The 23,412-nt window shown below is 37.7% G+C and overlaps 1 protein-coding gene across 1 annotated transcript in view; it reads left to right on the top strand.

Moving 5' to 3' along the window:
* Positions 1-22,807: 22,807 nt before the first annotated feature.
* Positions 22,808-23,412, top strand: part of LOC139712958 (oxysterol-binding protein-related protein 8-like) — a gene marked incomplete at its 5' end in the record, with an annotated part of 30,700 nt that continues 30,095 nt past the window's right edge. The window contains 1 exon segment of the mRNA XM_071624740.1: positions 22,808-22,924. Coding sequence (XP_071480841.1) covers positions 22,808-22,924 — 117 coding nt within the window.

Here is a 23,412-nt window from a genome sequence, read left to right as displayed (position 1 = left end):
CCCCTCCCCCCTCCCCCCCCCTAGATGTTTATATAATATGCATAATCCAGTGTAGTCTTGCATCAAGATGATCAGTGTAGAAACTTTTTACACAGAGATGTACTTAAAATAATAATGGAAAATATTGTGCACAAGACTTACGTATGCATAATATCTGTAGTCTTGCATTGTACAGTATAGGCCTACCTATAGGCAACCAATGTACATTGTACTCCGAGCATTTTGCACAAAGGTGTAGGTACCTACATCGGTAGAATGGAAAATGGATGAATGGTTGTACTTGTATAATTCTACATATCAAAATAGCTTGATTGATGGCATTCAGTCAAATGCAATGAATATTTGACCCCACAGATTACAGTGCTGCAGTGCACTGCCCGCACTTTCGCTCTTCAGCAATCCACAATCCATTCAGTGGGATTCTGCAAGATTGTGTGTTATAATCAGTTATGATTATCAGTACCAAATGGATCCTTACAAAAGACTTTGATGTTTGTTTATTATGATACACGTACACTGGCATTATCAGTGATATGGAAAAGCTCAAATGTCCCCTCGTGGATTAAGCATTCCATAGTTACCTTATGCACACAATTCTGACTTACTTGTACACACTTCGAACTGTGCATCATTTGCCTATTGAAGACACTTTTTTTCACTTTCCCCCCTTCAAGCCCATGAAAACAACCATACAACCATGCAAAAGCCCAATGATGATGACTGTGTAGACAGTGATACAAAGCATGTCAATCTCATTTCATCAACTTTCCAACACTTTTCTACATAAAGAATCCCCAGTACAGTGCAATGAGCGCCAACACTCGATCGAACCAAGTTTTTGTTACTCCAATGTGTGTGTGTGAATCAAAGTGTGCTGTTAAATTCAAATGATTGTCTTTTATCAATCTCTTGACTTACAACTGATTCTCTAGATATCATTTTCTTTTGATATTTTTGGGCTTTCTATTTGGGCAACTAAAATTCATGTTCGAGCAAGAGTTGTGCAACAATTTGAAAATCTGCTTGCCTGACCGGGCAAGTGAAAGAAAAAAAGTTGCATAGCGCCCTGCTGTTAGTTGATTTGCTATTTAAAGCATGTTTCGAAGTTGACACCAATGTGAAAGCTATATCAGTGAAGTAATGCCCCATGCTCTTGTTTCTATGTATACAATGTATAAAAACAAATTTCAAATGAATATTGTGAGAAGTACAACATGTAAATCAATTCTGACATCCAAGTTTCTTTTTCCAGTATTTAAAACTTAAAAAATTAAAAAAAATTAAAAATAAAAAATAAAAAAATTCAGTAATTTTCTATTCACATGAGTGTACTACTACATGTGCTTGGCTGTTTGTAAGGAAGCCAGAGGTTCGGAGATCAGATCAACATGGAGAATGCAAAAATACAATGAAATATGTGATTTTTTTTTTTCTTTTTGTACCAGTCAGAAATCGTTGATGTAAATTCATAAATTCCGGATGCAATTGAGAACAATTGAGGCTGCCCTGTGGCCAGTGCCAGTGGGGTCTTGGTAGGTCACAACTGTACCACAAGTATTTTAATTATGCACGTTGGAGGGGTCTGAGGAAGGAAACTATACTTTTTTTCATATTTTGTAAAAGCTTTTGTCGGTGAAAATAGGAGTCGCTTAGTTCAGATTTAGTCACGCTTGCGACTGCGCCGCTCCTGAACTTGTTATTCAGTATACAGCTATATGCTGATTTGACTCTTTCTGCAAAGAGAGAAAGAAAAGGCTGAAAGTAAAAAAGAAAAAAAAAAAGGGAAGAAAAATATCAAGGCTAGAAGAATTGGACCGAGCATAACCTATTCAAACAATCCTTCTTTTTTTTAATCACAAAGTGAATTCAGGCGTTCTGCAGCTTTTCTGATCTTCAGACAGTTTCTAGCAGTTTTACATTGAATACAGGGAATCTATTTGTATCAGGCCAGTAGAGAATCATACAGCTTTCCCTTCTCATCACAAAAATCATTCAAAATTGGCTGTTTTTTGCTGTTGCTGTAGTGATTTATTATTTTGTAGTTGTTATCAAGTGCTGTCACAATCATTTTTGAATCATTTTTATTGCTTTCATTGGTACTGATACAATTATTCAATGAATTTAATAACGTTTGCTCTTCATTCTATAATCGTCACCATCCACATCATTTTTAATGTGGTTATACCGCTGTTAGTTTTAAATTGGTATCTGACTCTTACAGTGATTCAGCATTGTGCTCCTATTACTCACCATTAAACACTGATGTTATATCAATTCAAAATATCCAAAAGTTTAAAGCATTATCTGTAATCATCATCATCATCATCATCATCTTGTTCGTATGGTTGCTTTATTCTATTTTGTCATAATAAATAAAAGAGCATAAAAGTCATTTGAAGCATAATTGAGTTCCTAAGGCAGAAGGATAGGTAGTTTTCCCCCATCAAAATTTGTGTTTATATTATTTTTACATGCCCACCATTCTAGCCATGACGTTTAATTGCCAAATAATTCTTATAGTTCTTGCCAATATTATCAAGATAGATATGATGTTACATCAGCTGAGCCCGCTATTAAATATTTCTTCATAACTCTAGGGGCAGAAATTCTTAACAAAGAGGGGATTTATAAGGGGAACCCCACCCGGTTCATATCATACTCGTTTCATCAACCACCCCCTCTTCTGTTTTGTTTTGTTTTGTTTTTTGTTTTGTTTTGTTTTCTTTCTTTCTTTTTTCTTTTGCTCTTTATTTCAATCTGATGACTCGTCATGAGAAAGTCGTAAGGCGTATTATGGCAGTCTTGATATGGGTTTCTTATGATTGATGCTCGTAGGAGCTGGCCCCGGTGCAGATGAGCGGATGAGTGGAAGGAAGGTTATTAAAATCCCTCTGATAAATGAGATCTCGCCTGGTTGATAGCTTTGACAGACGGAGAGAGAAAAGAGTATGATAGGATAGTGGTGCAGACTTGAGTCGGAATGACCAGTGTGCCTGCAGCTGCCCTTTACAGACAGGGAGCCCCCCACCCCCACCCCCTCCCCCCCCCCCCTTTCAAGTTCACCTTTAATGGCTAGAGTCGGATCAGTGACAATGGCGAATGTCTCATTATATTCTGGCTGCTGTTAAACCAGTGAGACATGACATTCTAATGTTCCTCGCTTTTTTTTCTGTACTTTTTTTTCTTACAACGTGATGTCAGGTGCAGCCACATAAATGAATATATGCAAATGAGATGAGGGTAAAGTGTGTTTATATGATGTCTTCGCTTCACAACTTTGCCATTGGTCATTCCTACAAACTGCTATGAAGTCATTTTGGCCTGCAATTCAGCAACCACATTTTTTAACCCCTTGTGGACGGACTGATTTTGCTACAAGACATATTTCCCAGAGACACTTGGCCGAGTATACTGTAAAACATGATATATTCGCGGCATGAATTTTTCGTGAATTGGAGTTGACGGCCTTTTTTGCGGCATGAAATTTTTGGAACTGCCACTGGCATTCAATGCATAAAGTGTAGACAAGAACTTTTGCTTGCATTTTGATATCGCGAATCTTGGCGCTCGCGAAATTCGCAAAATTAAAATGCATGCGAACATTCCTCGTTTTACAGTACTCGGGACTCGTCCTCAACCGGTTGAACTCTTTCACATGAAAGCCGTTATTCGTATTAAGTCATCAGAATCCCGGCAGGAACTGATGACATTTAGTGAATATTTTAGAAATAGAGAGTGACATCGTTTGATTGTCATGTAATGTACATGTGATTTCTGTCCAACAACAATTTTGATAGAGAGTGTGAAAGAAGAAATGAAGAGTTTATTCGCAAAAAACGATAAGTCCATTTTTGAAGATTTTGAAGTACGGTCTCTGTCATTAAGTACAAAATAATACCTTTTAAATGATATATTGGTCACTACATATAAAGGACATTTTTGAAGTTATGGTCAAAAGAAGCAAAAATGTTCTTATTATTCTCTTTATTTTTGTTGACCTTTAATCGCAAATATCTCCATTTGGCAAATATGGACTTATCGGTTTTTGCAAACAAACTCTTCAAATTTCTTTTAATTGTTTAGTGATTATTCAATATGGTTCAAGTACTCCTCCTGTACAGTTTCTGTGATGATGTTCCCCTATTGTTTAATGTCTTCAGTCAAATTCACAAAAGAGTGGACATGTATACATTCATACTCATTTTTTTTTTTTTGGATTAAAAAAAGGAATCTTTTTTGCTTTGCTGCTTTTGTCATCCACCATCTGTTAATCAGCTTTATATATGAAGTGATTTGTGTTTCTTCTTTTTTTTCTCTTGCTGTCAACCATCATGCCAAACAACAAACATACAAAGCAATACCAGTGAACAAAAGGAAGGGGATTACATATGTACTTTATTCCACATTGAGCAAATATTGCTTTGCATAGACTTGATCAGGCCCCCCCCCCCCACCCCTCCAAAAAAGAAATAATGATAATAATAATAATAATAGTAATGGTAATAATAATAGTAATAGTGGTAATAATAATAATAATAATAATAATAATGCTAATGATAACAATAATAATAATAATAAAATGTATCTTATTAGAGGACATGCGCAGCTGTAGGTGTGGTAGAAATGAAGCATGGGTAAATACTGTCGCAAGCAAAAAGGTCAAACTCAAAAATACCACTCGCCATTCAGACCAAGTAGATATCTCGGCAGAACAGTACTGACATTTTACCGTACAAAAGAGGTATTGCTATTGTGACCAAGTCCGTATTAAGACCTACTTCCTTTTGTGAGTATTAGAGAGCTTTTCTTTCGAAAGAAATATCTTGCCTCAACGAATTACTGAAAGGAAAAATCTGAAGCATTTGGCAATGTATGCTTAAAAAGTATGTGCATGTAATTTCCAGAAGAGAGAGAGAGAAAAAATGAGGCGTAGTACAGTCCCCACGCAAATGTGCGTACGTGTGTCATGTATTATGATGCAAGAGTGACAAGCAGTATAATACTGCAGCGAGTGGCTCAACAAAATTTGATTTTGCTTTAGTGCTTTAATAGCCTGTATTTTTCTTCTTGTGCCCCTATTCACACCCATACTTTTATGATTGTAGGCTATTAATTCCTCCTAGATAGTTATCTGCCGTAAGAGCTAGCCTTTTAGGCCTGTTATATATAACTGAAAGTGAAACATGAAAAATATCTTGACTGCCTTCAATGTGTACTGAACTGAAGGGTGTGGTTCGAGTAGATGGACAATCTAGTGTTCTCTGTCAGATCTTCAAGTTGATGGTTGTATACCGTGAAGTAATACTTTGTCCACTCTCAGGAGTTATGTCTTGTTTGATATTGCTTTTTATGTTGTTGTTGCTTTATTTGTGTTGTTTTGTTTCCTCCATTTGAGTTGTTGCTTGTTTGTGATTTGTCAGTTTGTTTGTTCTTTAAGGGGAATGAATTGCAAACCTTTAAAGAAAGTTTAGCATACAATGTACTGGAGGTTGACCAGGAAGCTAAGGAGAATAGGGTTCACAGGGAGGTCATTCTTACCATGGTACTTAAAGAGGAAGTCCACCCCAAAAATAAATAAACTTCAAAAGAAAGTGAAAAATATGCCCTACGGAATGATTCAAAAATGACAAAAATCGGATAAGAAATAAGGAAGATATGACATTTTGAAGTTGCACATTTTTTCGGAAAACATTTCTTGACCAGTCCTTTTGAATATTTAAATCAGCAAGTTGACAATGTCATGCTCTAACAATTTCTTATTCATTTCATATACAGAAATGACAAAAATTTCATATTTCAGCTGTACAGGTATAAAACTTGTCTTAAAACCACCCAAAATGAAAAATAACAAATTATGCAAATTCTGATATATCATGGTGTGAGAACATGCTTATACATGTACCTTACTAGCTAAAAATAACAATTTGCTGAATTTCATACATGAAAAATTGTGAGGGAATGACATCATCAACTCGCTAATTTGAATGTTCATAAGGACTAGACAAATATTGTTTTTAAGAAAATGTGAAATTTCAAAATACCGTATCGTCCTTATTATCTTATCCAATTTTTGTCATATTTGTTTCATTCTGTAGGGAATATTTTTCTCTTTCTTTTGAATTGTATTTATTTTGGGGTGGATTTTTTTTTCTTTAAGTGTGTTGTAGCTTTAGGCTCTAACTTTTGGTTCCCTGACTATCGCGTCCACACGATTCTAAACTATTTAAGTGGGAACCCCACCCCTTTGTGGATAGAGTGTTGACCCTGAGAAATTTTTATTCCTAATCACTGAGTAGTCCTTAATTATTAACAAAGATAGCTACATTTCAGCTGTATCTACATTGACACTAAACTATGAGTTGATCAACAAGTTCAAAACTTCAAGCTAAACTTCAAGTTTAGGAGCGTCATGTGAACGTAACTAATGAGGGTATAAAGCCACAAACCACAAGTCATTAGTTCTGTCAAGTGATAATAAATATGAGTACAGTGTGACAAGGACTCTATACCTTGATATGACGTGATTTGCGGTAGCATGCTATTCGTAGTGGTCAATTTAGTAGTGATTCATTCTATTACTATACAGATGTGCATCTAACCTGCTGATTTGGATGAATGTTCAAGAGATTAAAGGGATAGTATAGTATTGGTGGAGATGAGGATTGGGCTTTTAACTTTTTGCAAGATACCAAGAAATCACTTCAGAAATGATAGAGAGCATATCATTTTGTTCAGGGAAATTCAATGTTTATTAGATGAAAATCAGTTTTGGAATGGCTGAGACACCCAAAAACAAATTAAAACAAAACTATCCTAATAAATGGTGGGTCTCACCTTTTGATATGATTTCTATGTTTTGGATATCTCATCCATTTCAAAACCAATTTTCATCAAATAAACATTGAATCCCTCTTGGAATTTGTATGCTTTTTCATATTTCATAAGAGGTTTCTCATTACCTAATGGAGAAATGTTAAAAACCTGAAGTTAGGTCTCAACCAAAACTGTACGATCCCTTAAAAAGGAAACAAGTCCACCTTCATAGACATACATGTGGATTGAGTGAAAGCAACAATATTAGTTGAACACATCAGTGAAAGTTTGGGGAAAATCAGGCAATCCATTCAAGAGTTATGAATTTTTGAAAAGTATCTGCACAGTCACTGCTAGATGGGAAGACTACCACAGTGTATGATGTCACAATATAAGGAACGATATAAGGAAAATGAAAAGAGAATTTCACAAAACTTTACTTTTTGAATAAAGTGCACATTTCTTCCACTTGTTGTTGATGTATGTTAAGGGTAATAATATTCCCCTTGCCTTCTGAAAGAGAGAAGTCGAGTGTTCTTTTGCTACGTGAGAAAAGTAAAAATATGTTGAAATTTCTCTATACTTTCTTTAAGTCGTTGTACACATGTGACATCACAAGTTATAGTAGTCTTCTCATCCAGTCGTGACTGAGCAGTAACTTCAAAAATTCATAACATTTGAACGGATCATCGGATTTTCCTCAAACTCTCACTGATGTGTTCTACTAATATTGCTGCATTCACAAAACCCACATGTCTATGAAGGTGAACTTGTCCTTTAAAGGGATCCCAGTCTCTATTCATTGGCCATTAGTTTTTAGACATCTGCACCATTCAGTGCAGAAAGCACTCCAGTGGATGTACCAATAAGCACACAAAGCTCACGAAAGGGTAAAACCCAGTGTTTGACGAGATACTGTAAAACGAGGAATGTTCGCGTGCATTTTAATTTTGCGAATTTCGAGAGCGCCAACATTCGCGAAATTAATTTGCACACAAAAGTTCTTGCCTACACAATATGTATTGGATGCCAGTGGCAATTTGCGAAAATTTCTTGCCGCGAGGAAGGCCGTCGGCTCTAATTCGTGAAATTTTCATGCCGTGAATATATCGTGTTTTACAGTACATGATTTCAGCTGAATGTCAAATGCTATTCATTGACATCTGTATAATGCTCCACCACCTCACATCATAAACAAACAAACAAACAAACAAACAAATGGCAGCTTAAACCATTGACAATTGGCCCAAAGATTAGCAAACCCAATCACGTGAAACTTGTGTGACAATCTTACAAGGCCCCTCAACAAGTTACAACTGAGATTAACAGGGTCTCAAAGTTTACGTTCATAATTGCCACTGTACTGGTTCTCTGCCAGGGACTTGGACATCTTATACAACACTGTGAGGTTCTCTGTGTTCAACAACACTCAAAGCACATGCACAACATTGTACATGTATGGTAAAAGCTTCATTGACATCATGTGCCTGCCAATGATAAAACCAAACTAGCAATGTCTAATGCCCACAGGCCAACAAATCAAGGTTGTCTAGAAATAGAGACAACTTTCTTTTTTCATTTGTAATAAGAATATTACTTTTGTAAATCACTGATTAATAAAATGCCCCCAAGTGGTAAAGGATATTATATTTTGAATAGAGTATACAAAATAGTCTTTCACAGAATGAATGTCAACTTGTTGAGTTTGAGCTCCAAGTCCGCGCTCTGGCGTAAATGGGATGCATCGATGACGTATGAATGGTTAGCCTTTTTTGACAGGGCTTCCCCATGTAAGTTCTTCTCCGTGATCATATTTCATTTGAACAATGCTTGTCACGCACAAATGAATAGAGTGTTGCACTGTGGCAGAGGTATTTGTTTTTATTCGGTGCATGTCAGATGACATGCTTCCTGGGTTGTATGCTTCCGTCTATGAAGAGGGGGAAAAGAGTTCAAAGCAATATTGTTAGGTTGTAGAAACCTGATGTACATTGTAGAAACACATAAAACCCACTTACTATATTTTGTATGCACCATGAAAGAATGTTATATGCATACTGCATATAGGCCTACTATAAAGTGAATTAGAAATTGATTTGATATTAAAAGAGGACCAGCGACATATACTCACAGTATAATTTACTAACAATATAGAGTTCATTTAAATGTCATGTGCTATTTATCACAACTAATGAGGATATTTTTTTTTCATGTTTGTGCCACTTTTCCTTGAGGCATTCTACTTTCAATGTTTCTCTTCTAATGTGTGTTTCCATGTGTGCACATTTGTGTACGTCCTACATTGGATCATGTTTATCGATTTCATATAATGCATGACTCGTTGAAGGTTTCGATGGACTCCAAAACTGTCACTCAAAACTGATAGCAATCTTTGTGTGGCTGATGTGAAAATAGAAAAGATGAAATGAAATCCAAAGGTATTCCTTTAAAGTCATCAATCACTTCCTTGTCTATTGCACGCATGTGATATGTGCTATGACAGCTTCCCCGTCCTCTGTGAGTGATCAGACCACAAACTTCCGAACCGCGGTTGACAGGTTCTGTCAACCCTAGGTGCCAAGTTCGTGTTTACGTGCCTCCAATGGTATGCCGCGTTCGTGTCGTACTGGTGCTTGGGGTGTTCCGCGTTCACGCTTCCTCTGCAGTCGACCAGCCTCAGCCCCAATATCTACATTGTATGACATGTACACATCCATTGATCTTTGCAGATTGTAGTCTGTACACATCACTACGATATACTGTAAAACACAATATTTTCGCGGCATGAAATTTTCGCGAATGGGAGCCGATGGCCTTATTCGCAGCATGAAATTTTCGCGAGTTGCCTCTAAACATTCAATGCATACGGTGTGGACAAGATGTTTAGCGTGTATTTTAATGTTGCGAAACTCAGCTCATGAAATTCGCGAAATTAAAATGCATGCGAATATTTCTCGTTTTACAGTAACGAAGGGGATTCCCCAGAATTTAAGTTATATGACTTGTGTATATAGCATTTGGGGAATTCTTTTCTTCATTGCTACGTATTCGATTTAAATACTGGTATCTTTTCTTCTTTTTTTTCCCCAGTGAGTCCAGCTGGGGGGACTCACATAAGAGCACTGGCTGAAAATTCTTTGGAGACACATTAACCTATTACTTACTGGAAGCGGATATATCCCTATATGGGGGGATAATGAATTACGTAATTACCTCCCGCAGGGAGGTTATACAGTATTCATCGCATAATCGGGCATCTGATAATCGGGATCCTCGCTTAAATGATATACGCTTCCCAGAAACATTTCCAACGCACGTTATTTTCACTGGATAATCGGGCGGGGACCTCTGATAAACGGGACAATTTTTCTTCAAGCGATCTTTGATTTTGTTAATATTTTACACAAAAAATATACCAAAATACCACAACAATATTTCAAAGATTCCGTATCAGTTGTCGTTTACAACAAACTTACAAAGCAAGCTTCGGATTGGTGTGTTTTGACCTCCGTCCATCCACTACATGTACATGCATAGCCACGAAAGCGCCGTGTATAAGTATCCATCCTATTGCAAAGCACATGCCTTCGCGAACATTCTTCTCCCCTACATAAGCAAAGCCATGTGCTCGCTTGCAATTCCTACTCGACTCACATCCAATAAAAAACATGCCTCGCTCATACAGCCCAGGCTGTGTGCGTTGTTTAATCTCAGTCATACACTCTGAGGGCAAAGTCCATTGTTATCGCGCGCCTTCGTATCTTGTTATCTACTGTCTTTGGTTTCAACTTTCAATACAGCTGTACACTGTGATCTGTGTGTACGTCACAATCTTCCTCAGTTGTGACTGGGCAAAAGTTACGTGATTGAAATGAGGGCTATAAACAGTTACATATTCAGTGAAATGGGGGAGAGAGTGGGAGGGAGAGCGTGAAAGATGAGAAGGGTTCAATGTATGTGCGAATGCGTAACGTTTTATGAATCTAGACTATGAGCTGACATTGATTACGTGTACACGCATGTTTGACAGAAGAATCGAACCCGGTTGCGATTACTCTACATCATTGCGAGAATGCAGGGAGAGCTGGAGGGTCGCGCCGAGGTGTAGCGTGTTGTGTATTCATGTACATGTACAGTACGTCAGTATGCATGTGTGTGTGTGTGTGTGTGTGTGTGTGTGCACTACATGTACATGTCGTATGCCGTTAGCGTATGGTGAGTACTCATCGCGAAATCGGGCACCTCGCTTAAAGGGGCCGTGTTTGCTACTCCCAACTTGTCCCGATTATGCGATGAATACTGTATTATCATAACCTATTACTTACTGGAAGTGGATATAGCGGGCATAATCCCCATCCATGGGGGGAATAATGAATTACATTATTACATCCACCAAAGAGGTTTATGTTTTCATAGATTATGTTTGTTTGTCTGTGTGCAAAATAACTCAAAAAGTTGTTAGCGAATTTGGATGAAACTTGCAGGAAAAGTTGGTAATGACACAAGGAACAGTAATTGAATTTTGATAGCAATCCAGGGATTTTTATGAATTTTTGAAGGATTTTTAATCTTTTGGCAAGTAAGGTCAATGAACTTTGGAGTTCCAAGCTGAGCATATTTGAGGTTTGCATACGCGCACTAAAGCTGATGAGGTATACAAAAGACTATTATATTAAGCACCTTATAAATGTATTGTAGTATTATTATCACTATTGTATTATTATTATACCCCCGCCAAACGAAGTTTGAAGGGGGTATATAGGAATCAGCGGACGGTCGGGCGGTCGGGCGGTCGGTCCGTTGCAAATCTTGCGTCGCGAACTACTTCCTCAGTTTTCAACCGATTCCCATAAAACTTGGCACAGATGTGTGCCTTGGGTTGTAGATGTGCAAGACGTATTTTTTGACAGTACCCAAAAGTACGTTGCCATGGTAACGGCATATTATGGGCAAAAATGGGTACAAATCTTGCGTCGCGAACTCCTCCCACAGTTTTTGATCAATTTTTATGAAATTAGGTACAGATGTTCATCTGAATATGTTAATGTGCAAGACACATATTTCCGCAGTGGCAAAAAGTGCGTTGCCATGGTAACGGCATGTTATCGGTAAAATATAGGGCAAAATGCTTCATGGAAAAACTGCTTCATCAGTGTTCTTCCAATTCTCATGGAATTCATATTGAATGTTTGTCTTAGGATATAGGTCAGCATGACACATTTCATGACAGTGACATAAAGTATGTTGCCATGGTAACAGCTCACATATTATGAGCCAAAATGATGGAAAATTTTGTGTTGCAAACTACTTCCTCAGTTTTTGCCCAATTTCCATGAAACTTGGTACAGATGTGTGCCTTTGGTTGTAGATGTGCAAGACACATTTTTTGACAGTACCCGAAAGTACGTTGCCATGGTAACGGCATATTAATGGCAGAAGATCAAGGAAAGATCTTGCGGATTTAACTACTTCCTCAGTTTTTTGACCAAAGCTTATGAAATGTGGCACACACCTTGATCTTGGTGGGAAGATGTGGAAGACATATTTTTCGGACGTGTCGGAAGCTGCGTTGCCATGGTAACGGCATATAAATGGCAGAAGATCAAGGAAAGATCTTGCGGATTGAACTACTTCCTCTTTATTCGACTGAAGCTCATGAAATGTGGCACACACATTGGTCTTGGTGGGAAGATTTGCAAGACATATTTTTTGGACGTGTCGGAAGCTGCGTTGCCATGGTAACGGCGTATTAATGGTGGAAGATCAAGGAAAGATCTTGTGGATTGAACTACTTCCTCAGTTTTTGACAAAAGCTTATGAAATGTGGCACACACAATAGTCTTGGTGGGAAGATGTGCAAGACATATTTTTCGGATGTGTCGGAAGCTGCGTTGCCATGGTAATGGCATTTAAATGGCAGAAGATCAAGGAAAGATCATTCCTTGGGTAAGACTGTCGTCACGGGGCGGGGGTATTAATCACCTTAAGTGATATTTCTAGTTATTATTGTTATTATTATTATTGTATTATTGTTATTATTATCATTATTATTTTATTATAATTTTTATTTTTATTATTATTATTATTATTATTATTATTATTATTATTATTATTATTATCATTATTATTATCATTATATTGAGAAATTGGACAATTGTCAGCATGTGTGTATGGGTGGAAATTAGCTGCTTGGCAGATCTCTGTGCTTTCAGAGTGCTTTTTTAGTTTCGCATGCGAAGGGTTAAATGTTGAGTTACTTTCCCAGTCAGCAAAGGACACCGGTGTGTCAGCACTCTGTGGCTCAAGAGGGTACTTTCATGTGTCTTTGTGCCCTGTTTTTAATGACCACCTCCCTAGAAAAGCCATTTTAGCATTGAAAAAAAAAATGTACCTGGGATTTTTTTTTTTTATTTGTTCACTGATTTACTAGGGTAGTCCTAAACTCCAATAGTGTTGGCCTGTGCTCTGTCACCTGATTCCTTGCGTGGATTTGAAGCAGGAACAGGGGCACATGTAGAGATTACCTGCCTATAAAGCCACACTGACTATTAAATCTGTGTCTTTGCATACATGTATAATCATTGCCAGTTGGGCAACAATTCCATGGCATAAGACTGATGTAGACCTTTTTTTTTTTTTTTTCACTTACCCATGAAACTAGGTATTTATAGCTTTAATGTTTGCGTGCCAAACACTGTATCACGGTTTTGGTTTGGCTTTACCATGTGCATATTATGTATCCACTCTGGTATAAAGGAGGCTGGTCTGGTATAACAAGGGAACATATTGAAAGATTTTATTATTCGCCCATTCTCAGTAAAAGCGTTCAAATACGGAATTTTGATGTCGCCGACATTCCATGACAGTTTGCGGTTCCCTGAAACCTATTAGATACTATTTAAATGTTTATAATATATCACGAGGACTTTATTTGTTAAAAATAAAGACGATCAAATGCGGTTGTCTGCCTTTTTGTATAAAATTTTGCTGTTAAACTTCGTTAAGACCCCCAAAACGCAGTGTCGCCGGCTATTTCAGAATTATGTTTTATTGCTCCTCTCCGTCCACAAACATACTTTCCAAATATCATTTTCATGGACGATGAGCATATCATATGTGCTAATCACAATACTCAAAAAGTTCCAAAACTTTTATTGACTTCTGTTTTTATAGCCTTTTGAAACCTGTCGCCAAATTCACCGCCAGATACGTTACCAGTTTCTTTAGTGTTACAGCATTGCGAAAATAACAAGACTATGCAATGACCCTGTGTATATGAAACCCTGAGGATATACTTCATACACTGCAAGTACTTAGATTTTTTGTGCAACAGCTCTTTATTGAGAATACGGTACAATGTTTGAAATATCGGTTTTCTACACTTTTATTTGGACAGATACGTTACATACTTTTCACGCCACCCACGGCGACAGATATTGCAATATCAAACAAATTGTATATTATACATTACTCCTCGGAATGACGCATCGATTCAACATTAAAGTTTAGTACAAGTGAGAAATATTTGGTAGATATCGCTCTCATAATAATATGATCGACCATATACGTTACCACAGATACGTGACCGAATTTTGCTCATTGGTCTTGTGCTTTCTGGGGATCAAATCTGGTCAAAATTCATCCCTACACATTACATGCTTCGTTTTGTTGGACCTCAGGATTATATTCTTACACCAAAAGGACAGAGAGGTGAAAAAGAGCAACACTTCCACATGATTTTTCTTTGTGCGTCAGTGTCTCACAACTTAATGCCAAGTTTTCCGACAGATACGTTACCACATAATCAAAATGCTAAAAAGAAATTGTAAATGGTTTTACAAACAAATCGTTGTGTGCTCATAAACTCCAAAGTTCTATTCTATAAAACCCAGCCACTTTCATATTCTATGCAACAACTTTGAACGTTTATTTTACAAGACGAAGCTAAGATTCAGCATAATCAGTTTTTTGCTTTTCAGATTTAGCAGATACGTTACGTATAATTCAGGGCACCCACGGTGACAAATAATGTTATGTAAAACAAAGTGTTTATAAAATAATTCTGCATAGAATGACGCTTCCATAAAAAATTAAAGTTATGTTCAAATGAAGAATATTCAGTAGATATTGCTCTGTAACTTCACCGACAGATTCATTTACGGTACGCCAGATACGTTACCAAACTTTGAAAGAGTAAAAAGTAGTTTATGAAACGCTTCCGAGAAAAGTTCCAGTGTTCTGTTGCATATTTATTCTAGTGTTTTTCAACATATGAAGAACTACTCAAGATTCATTGATAAGTTGAACAATTATTTATTCATTTTCATTAAAAGGAATGAACCAAATACGTTACCGTAGGTCAAACAACTGTTTAGCACATCGAGTTCATAGAGACTGTACCTACTTCCTTCTAAGTGCCTGCAAAAATATATATTTTAAACCTTGTTTGCATTATCCATCAAAACTTAATGAATATTTATAGTCAGATGGATAAATATATTCAGACGTAAGATGAGAATATTCTGTGAATGAAGAAATCAGCTTTCACATTTAGGGCTCTTTTCCACTACATTTCATAGTTTAAATATTACGTACAATGTTTAAAATGGTTAATTTGGGCTTACATTATTCATTTTTACATCAATTCATGAGGTAAATAATTAAACAGGTGATATTTATTAATTCATACACAACTAAAATTATTACTTATATCTTACCAGATACGTTACCAAAGGTGATTCGATGTTTTTCAATAGTTATTTCCCCGGGAAAGCAATTCATATTTGTTTCCTGTGGAAATTCCAGATCGGATCGTTCCCTTTGCATGATTTGTGGGATTCGAAACTTTATTTGTAAGCGAAATTTGCAAAATATACAAAGTGAATCTTAAGGTTATATTTCATTTCAGCAAAAAGCATATTTCAACCTACCACACAGAAATAATTTCTACCAATTAGCAAGGGATGACAACATCTTTACCTCTTGAAAAATCCCAATATCTTTAGGGGGGACAGATGTCTTTTCCTGAACAGAAATTGGATCAAAACAATAAATTTAATTCAGAGTTAGGAGTCCATTACAACATGTAAATTTGCGGTAACGTATCTGATTGGTGATCAAAAATCATATATGATGCTCTATTTCAATTCATTTTTACTCAATGAATGGCCATCATTTAGAATGTTCCACTTTTTGTTTCGTATTTGACCGGTTTTGAAGTTTCCGAAAACACATCTTTGAATGTATTACTTTGTGGTTGATTTTTCGGTTTTACTCACATGGAATTGAACACTTAATCTGAGAATGGCCCTATTATTATTTTTTTAAAGGCTATAATTGTCAGATTTTATGAGTACCCAACTGTTAGAGAAGAGAGTTAATCTGTTTGAAGTGCAATCACCATGTTTTCAAGTTGGCTTAAATTACAGAGTAAAATGAGATGAACAGAATAATAAATCAGCTGTAGAGCAGAAAAGTTATCGAATTTCATTGTTTCACAAATGGCTCAAGCCAATGCAAACAAAGCATGGAGTGGCAGTCCAACCATGTAGGCCAACCCATAGTATGAGCAGTCTATCGATAGAAGCAGCGTTTCCCCACGTTTATGTCATTGAGGGACTTCATGACTCCACAATCATTAACATTCATCATATAGCAAGCGGTCCACGGGGAACGATTAACCTGGCTCTTGGGGCTTGTTTGCATTTGGCTGGTGACGTGGACAATCACAGTATTTTAGCAAAATGCTGGCACATGAAGGCAAATGTATTGAAATATCTTATATAACGAACAGCCAGCTAGTTTACAATTCAACAATGTATTTCCACTTTGATAGAATTGAGTAAAGCATGCACTTCACTTCTTTTTATGACATAGCTGGTGTAGCTGTGAGCTTTTGGTTTTATCAGTGTGCAAACACGAGTAGTTGCTTTTCAATCATCCTGTCTATTCTAAGCAGCTGTAAATAGTTAGAGATCTATGAGTAGGCAGACATTGGTTATGTAGTCAATTCACCTTGATATTATTTGAATGGATGGAAATCAGTATGCAGGCAATAGTTGTTGCTCTGCTAGGCAAGCCTAGAACACGCATTGTGGTTGTTGGGGGACAGTTTGGGTCGTGTTCTATTCAAATGTTGTTCTATTTTTTTTTTTTTTTTTTTTAGGTATGACTGCATAGAATATAAATGTATGTATTGACAAACTGGACTATTAGAACATTGCATTTTAGGGTTAAATGAAAGGAGACATATATTGATTATGCTGTGACAATGAAAATCACATTTTTGAAAAGAATGATTTAGGTAGTTGTTGCTCTGCTGCATAATAAATCCATTCAATAGCCTGTCTAACATGATATAGTGATATGATAGCATGAGAGTGAAAGTATTGGAGGGATGAGCAAAAACAAAAAAAGGAGCAAAAAAGAAAACTAGTTTCTGTGTTATTATTCCTCAGTGATACATTGATAGACTTCATGATAAAGATGAGTGATATTGCATGAATTGCTTAGTATTTTGCTCCTTTCTCTCTCTCTCTCTCCCTCCCCCTCTCTCTCTCTCTCTTTCTCTCTTCGTCCTGAACTGATGAATGTCAGGATTGGTTGTCCATTTCCTCAGAAGCTTGGGAGTCGCGGAGCGATCCTGAGCTGATTACCTCTCAAGACGGCGTAACTGCCCCTCAAGTTGATCATTGTACGGAACGGTCTGATCTGCTTGTCAGACACACAGATATGATGTGGTTTAGTAGGGGCAGAGAGCAATTAACCTCCTTTTTTTCTTTTTCTTTTTAAGGCCGCAGTACCATTAGTGGGTGGAAGACTGTTCTCATGTGGCCCATCCACAGCAAATGATGTTTGTTGCATTCTGATTTCTTAATGAGTAGCACATCCATTTTTTTTTTTTTTTGGTGCTGTTGTTTTTCATTCACACAATAGAAAGTGCAAACCTAGATGTATTCCAAACATATCATAATTATATTTATTTCTTACTGTATGAATAGAGGTCTTTGTGTCTGTGTTTTTATCCACTCTGTATATCCATCTATCTATCTACAAGTATATCTATCTATCTATCTATCTATCTAGCTAGCTAGCTAGCTAGCTATCTATCTATATTTATCTATCTACTTACAACATATCTTTAGAATTTACCCATACAGTATGTTCGTTTTGACAGAAAGATAGAGAGAGAAAGTAAGGATTTAATTGCATACTTCCAATACACAAAATTCAAAATAAAATGCACACAACCAATTCCTACAAATGCTATAGTGATATCTAATTGCTCTTCCCCAACTGAGTGGAAACAGGATTTTGTCCTTTATACACTAAGTTGTGCTTTCCTTAATTAATGTGTCAGTGCCATGAACAGAGTCAAAGTGTGGGAGTTGGAGTAATATCCTGACAAATGTGCATACTGTTGTTGAATTTGAAATGTCCGTAATATATTTAGGATGGCGTATATCATTGAAAGGTATCTCTCTCTGAACAAAACATTGTTTTTTGGTCCAATCAAGTGTCACTGAAATCCTTGTTTTAATGTATAGTCAGTAGAAAGAATTAAAAAAAAAAGAGCTGTTGATATCAATGGTGGTCATCAAAAGATGTTAACCTCCAAATGAGTTTGGATGTGATACAGTGATCTATATTATAGCACAATCTGATGTGATATTTACAATGTTAGCTATCGATTTCATCACAGGTCATCTTCTGGTTAACCGTGAATGTGTAATGATCGTGAGGCCGTGCACGTTGTACATTGTAGTTGGTGGAATATCATCACCAGAGTGCCATCTTGGCAGGGATTACTAGTCTGGAAGGACTGTAATAGCGTCACTAAAATTGATTATCGTTTCACCTTCAGTGGCTTCCAGCATTTGTCGCCATGGTGACTGTCTTTTGATATAGACACCTCACTCCCCCTCCCCCCTGTCTCCCCCTCCCTCTCTCACTCTTTTTTTTCTTCCCTCTGTTCTTCCTTTTCTTTTTTTTTTTCCTCCTCTCCTTGATCCTTCAGTCTTTCTCTTTTATTTCCTCCCTTTCGGCCTCTCTTTCTCTGTGTCCTCTTGAATACATTCTCTTTCTTTCTCCTCGCCATCTTCCTCCCTGTTTCCGGGCTTCCCTTTCTATTTCCCTCAATCTTTCTCTATTCCATCTGTTTCCTCCACTTTTTTCTTTCTCTCTCTCTCTCTTTTCACCCCCCCCCCCCTTCTCTCTCTGTCCTTGAAGTTCTGTTGGTTTCATAGCAAACATTGTACTTCCAGTGCGCAGAATTCAAAGTCAGTCGCATGAAGGTAGGATAGGATGTTGACGTTTCTAGTCTCCTAGGAGAGATGGCTACCTGTAAAAGCTTCTAGAATGTTTGTTTGAAAGGGACGCAAGCCATCCACCGTTCATCTAACATAAAGCGAGTCTCTGTTGCCATGGCAAAAAGCTGTGTAAAGTGGTTGTATAATAGAGATCCAATGAACTGTGGACTGAAAGACATAGTGCCCCTCCAACTGCCAGATCCCAGTGCTAATGCCAACAAGGGTGTGTCTAGATACAGCCATTTGTTATTCTGTTTAATTTATTTATGCATTTCTTTTTTCGTCAGTTCTTTTATTCTTTTTTTTTTCCCCCTTTAGTCTTTAGTTATCTGACTTTAATGTGATTACGGCTGTGCACGGTTTCTGCCTCTTGCAAGTGAGCGGGGAGACAATTAAATTGAAACGCATCTCTCTGTGCTCTGCCCGCCTGTGTATCCGTGGTGATGTGGCCACAGCTGCTCAAGAGAAGGCTCCATCCCGGAGGAGTTATTCAGTTATCTTGCCAACATCCACTGATGCGATCCCACCAAACCAACCATATGTGTGTTTCCGTGGAAACTATGTCCCTCTGGTTACTTTCTGGGTTTTTTCCCCCTTCCACAAATGTGTCGCTCTAATTTCATTATTATGTGTTATTTCTTTTCAGGTCCGTGTTCTCTTAGTTCCCTTGTACTTTTTGACCACGCACCAACCTTGGTTGATTTGTAACAAAGGCTTGGCTTTGTGTTTGTTTGTTTTTAGCTGGCATATTTGTTAGGGGTTTTTTTTTTTCTGTGTGTATTCGAGGTTTTTCTTCGAAGTTTGTTTCTTTTAATAGCTGAGTGTGTTTCCCATGGCTTTTCAGTGGGATTGTATGATATTGCCATACCGGGCTGTTAATGGTTATTTTCAGAACAGTTGATGGTTGATATTCCCTCCAAGTAGTGCTCTGTTCTTCGTAGTGCTCAATGTTATGCAGAGGATAGAAGAACTTACATCAGAGCTTTACATTTCAAACAATCTGTGTGGATGACAACTGAGGTGCAAATATTCATTCTAACTGCAAGGTTTCTCTGAGTGTATACATGTTTTCATTGAAAAGCCTGTATCAACCTTGAGTCACAGAGCTCATTATACAATGAATAGCTTTACGTCCAAGTGTTAGATAATGGTGGGTAATTCCATGAAGTTGGGGCACAAAGTGTTACATTTTAGCATAACTCAATACTAATTATGCTATACATATATTCTTTATAGGCTTTACATTTGTATTGAGACCATACATTTTCCTGGAAATTTTGTTTCATTCAGACTCAATTTCGATGAAGTTATTCAAAAAAAAAGTAACGGTGTCCTGTAGCATCGTGACGTGTCCATGTAGCATCGTGATAGTTAAAATCCGGTCCTAAAAGACAAATTAATGCAATAAGCTTGACCAAAATTTGATATAATATACATAATTACTAGATTAGTCAGATAGCTAAATATCTTAACTCTCCTTTCCACAGTTTTACTTTTACAAGAAAATTACACAATGTGTCACTATGCTACACGGTGTCCTACCAAATGTAACAAAAAAAGGACACCGCGTAGCATCGTGATACATTTTATAATTTTCTTTTAAATTAAAACTGTGTACAGGAAATTTGGGATATTTAGCTATCTGACTAATCTAGTAAATATGCATATTGCATCAAATTTTGGTCAAGCTAATTGCCATAATTTGTCTCTTAGGACCAAATTTTAAAATTTCACGATGCTACAGGGACACGTCACGATGCTACAGGACACCGTTACATATTGTTGAATAACTTCATCAAAATTGAGTCTGAATGGCACAAAATTTCCAGGAAAATGTGTGGCCTCAATGCAAATGTAAAGCCTACAAACAATAAATGTATAGCATAATTAATATTGAGTTATGCTGAAATGTATTTTTCAAATATCACGATGCTACATGGACACTGCCCCAACTTCATGGAATTACCCTGGTACATTATATGATCATGCCGTTCACAGTGATGTTCCACATTTGTCCCAATGTGTTAGGAAATTTGTGATGTTTGGGAGTTGTCATGATCCAGTAGATGGCACACCTCACTTCAGCTTGCAGGCTCAGGGTTCAAAACCCTCGTTGACGCTTGTGTCCTCCGGCAGGACAACTTCCCGCGTGATGCTCCTCCTTACCTAGGCGTGTAGAATTGGTACCTCATGGGAAGCTTTTGATGTGATGTCTTTTCATGCGATTTCAAGTCAGCATGTGTATACCCTGCAGTAGCAGCATACATTTAGCTGATTAGTTTCCCAGTGAGTGCACTTAGTGTGCAGGTTTGAGTCTGGGGAACTGGATATTATACGAATAATTTGTGAGTTGTGAGTGCATTAGGACACGAATATCGCACGAGGCGCGAGATAAGCCACTGGTCTATTCAACAAGGCGCGTAGCGCCGCGTTGAATAGACCAGTGGCGAATCTCGCGCCGAGTGCGATATTACGTGCCCCAATGCACGAACAAAATCATAAATTATTCGTTTTATACAACACCTTGTCCACAATCACAGTACTAAACTCGTGACCGCCAACTCAGGAAGGCCCAAAAATGAATGTAACAATTAGGCCGAGAATTGTAAACCACCCAGCGTATTGCTTTCAAACACTCGTCATGATTCGACCACACAGTCACAGGAATCACAAACTCTGCAGGGTCTATACCCATTCTACACTATAACGTTAGATTGAGTTAGGCCTGACTGTTAGGCCGATCTGAGATGTCGGCCGGTAGATCTAGCAGTAGGTCTAGACTTTGTCTATTTCCGAAAATGATTTTGTATAAAAACACAGAAAAATAATCAAATTACGGTTTCTCAACTTGAAATGAAGTCTTGATTTTGGGATCACTGTGGTCCACGTAGCAGATCAGAGTCAAAAGTAAAAACACAGCCGTAGGTAAGGCCGCAATACATGCAACTAGCTAGGTAAAGTAGAGCCTGTGCGTACACGTTAACATTGCAGTACTCCGCCGCGCCTGGCTTGCCTGTGAGATTTACCGGCAGCGCAGCCGGCCATCCAGCACGTAGTTTGCTGGCGCTTTGCTAGTGTGAGCGGGCATGCATTAGTAGCCCCCCGCGAAGCCGTGCTATACAGTAGTACCTTCGAGCCGTGCAATAGGCCCATGCCAGGGGCCTATTGCATGGCTGTCACTCTCAATGAGTTTGATAGGTATTTTCTATTGAATGTCATGTGACTTGTTCTTGGCCAATCACAATGCGACATCATTCTAAGGTGTTGTATAAAGTATGATGTGGTTTTTGGCGCAATGACATACAGTAGTAGAAGGGTGTTATGTGACGAGCAATGATTCTTCTTCAATTGTTCCTCCTCATTTTTTTCTTCTTATTGTTATTATACTATTGCAACTATCATCATCATCATCATCATCATTTTGATCATTGTTATGATTACACTGTATCACTACATCATGGCATGGCATGAGAGGGTTGCCTACCATGATGCCCTCACGTATATTAACACTGTTGTGTGATTGCATAGACAGACCAAATAATGCTATAGCCATAGGACGAGATGCGATTGCCTCTTTCATTTGTGATGCTGCTTTCATAATGAGAGTATAAGTGGGATGGAACAACACTTCCTTTTTGTACGTATAAACTGTATCTTCATTCTGGCTTTAACATGTTCTCCCCTTCTTTGCTGTCTCCCTGGTTTCGTTTCTGCAGTCGGAGGGAAAACTGAACAGTTCCACGGAGTACAGCAGCCATGGGTCCACGACGCCAACCAAACTCTCCAAGAGAGAGTCACTTAAGGTGAGTGTGGCCAGTTGGCAGGCCCAGACACTTTCACCTATCAACTGTTAGCTCGAGGAGGAGATATCTTTGAAAGTGATGATTTCTCCTTGATTAATGGGAGCTGTAGTAGGGAAAGTCACACCATTAGTGGTCATTGCAATAGTACTAGTAGTAGTAGTACTAGTAGTAGTAGTAGTAGTAGTAGTAGTAGTAGTAGTAGTAGTAGTAGTAGTAGCAGTAGGTAGTAGTAGTGGTAGTAGTGGTGGTGGTGGTGGTGGTGGTAGTGGTGGTGGTGGTAGTAGTAGTAGTAGTAGTAGTAGCAGTCATCGTCATCGTCGTCATTGTGGTATCAGTAGAAGTAGTAGTAGGAGAATGAGAAAGGATAACAGAAGTAGCAGTCTCATTGATAGTGGAAGGAAAAATAATGAGATAGTAGTGGAAGCAGTACTTAGTGAAATGCTTTGATAATGCTTGCTGTTGTGTTGTACTGTTAGCAATAGTATAGT

The sequence above is a fragment of the Diadema antillarum genome, unplaced genomic scaffold (assembly GCF_040938485.1).
Source record: "Diadema antillarum isolate AM-2024a unplaced genomic scaffold, OU_Dant_1.0 seq00001880_RagTag, whole genome shotgun sequence".
In the NCBI taxonomy this organism is placed as follows: domain Eukaryota; kingdom Metazoa; phylum Echinodermata; class Echinoidea; order Diadematoida; family Diadematidae; genus Diadema; species Diadema antillarum.
Note: the sequence above shows the minus strand (reverse complement) of the source record. Positions and strands in the feature narration are given on the sequence as shown.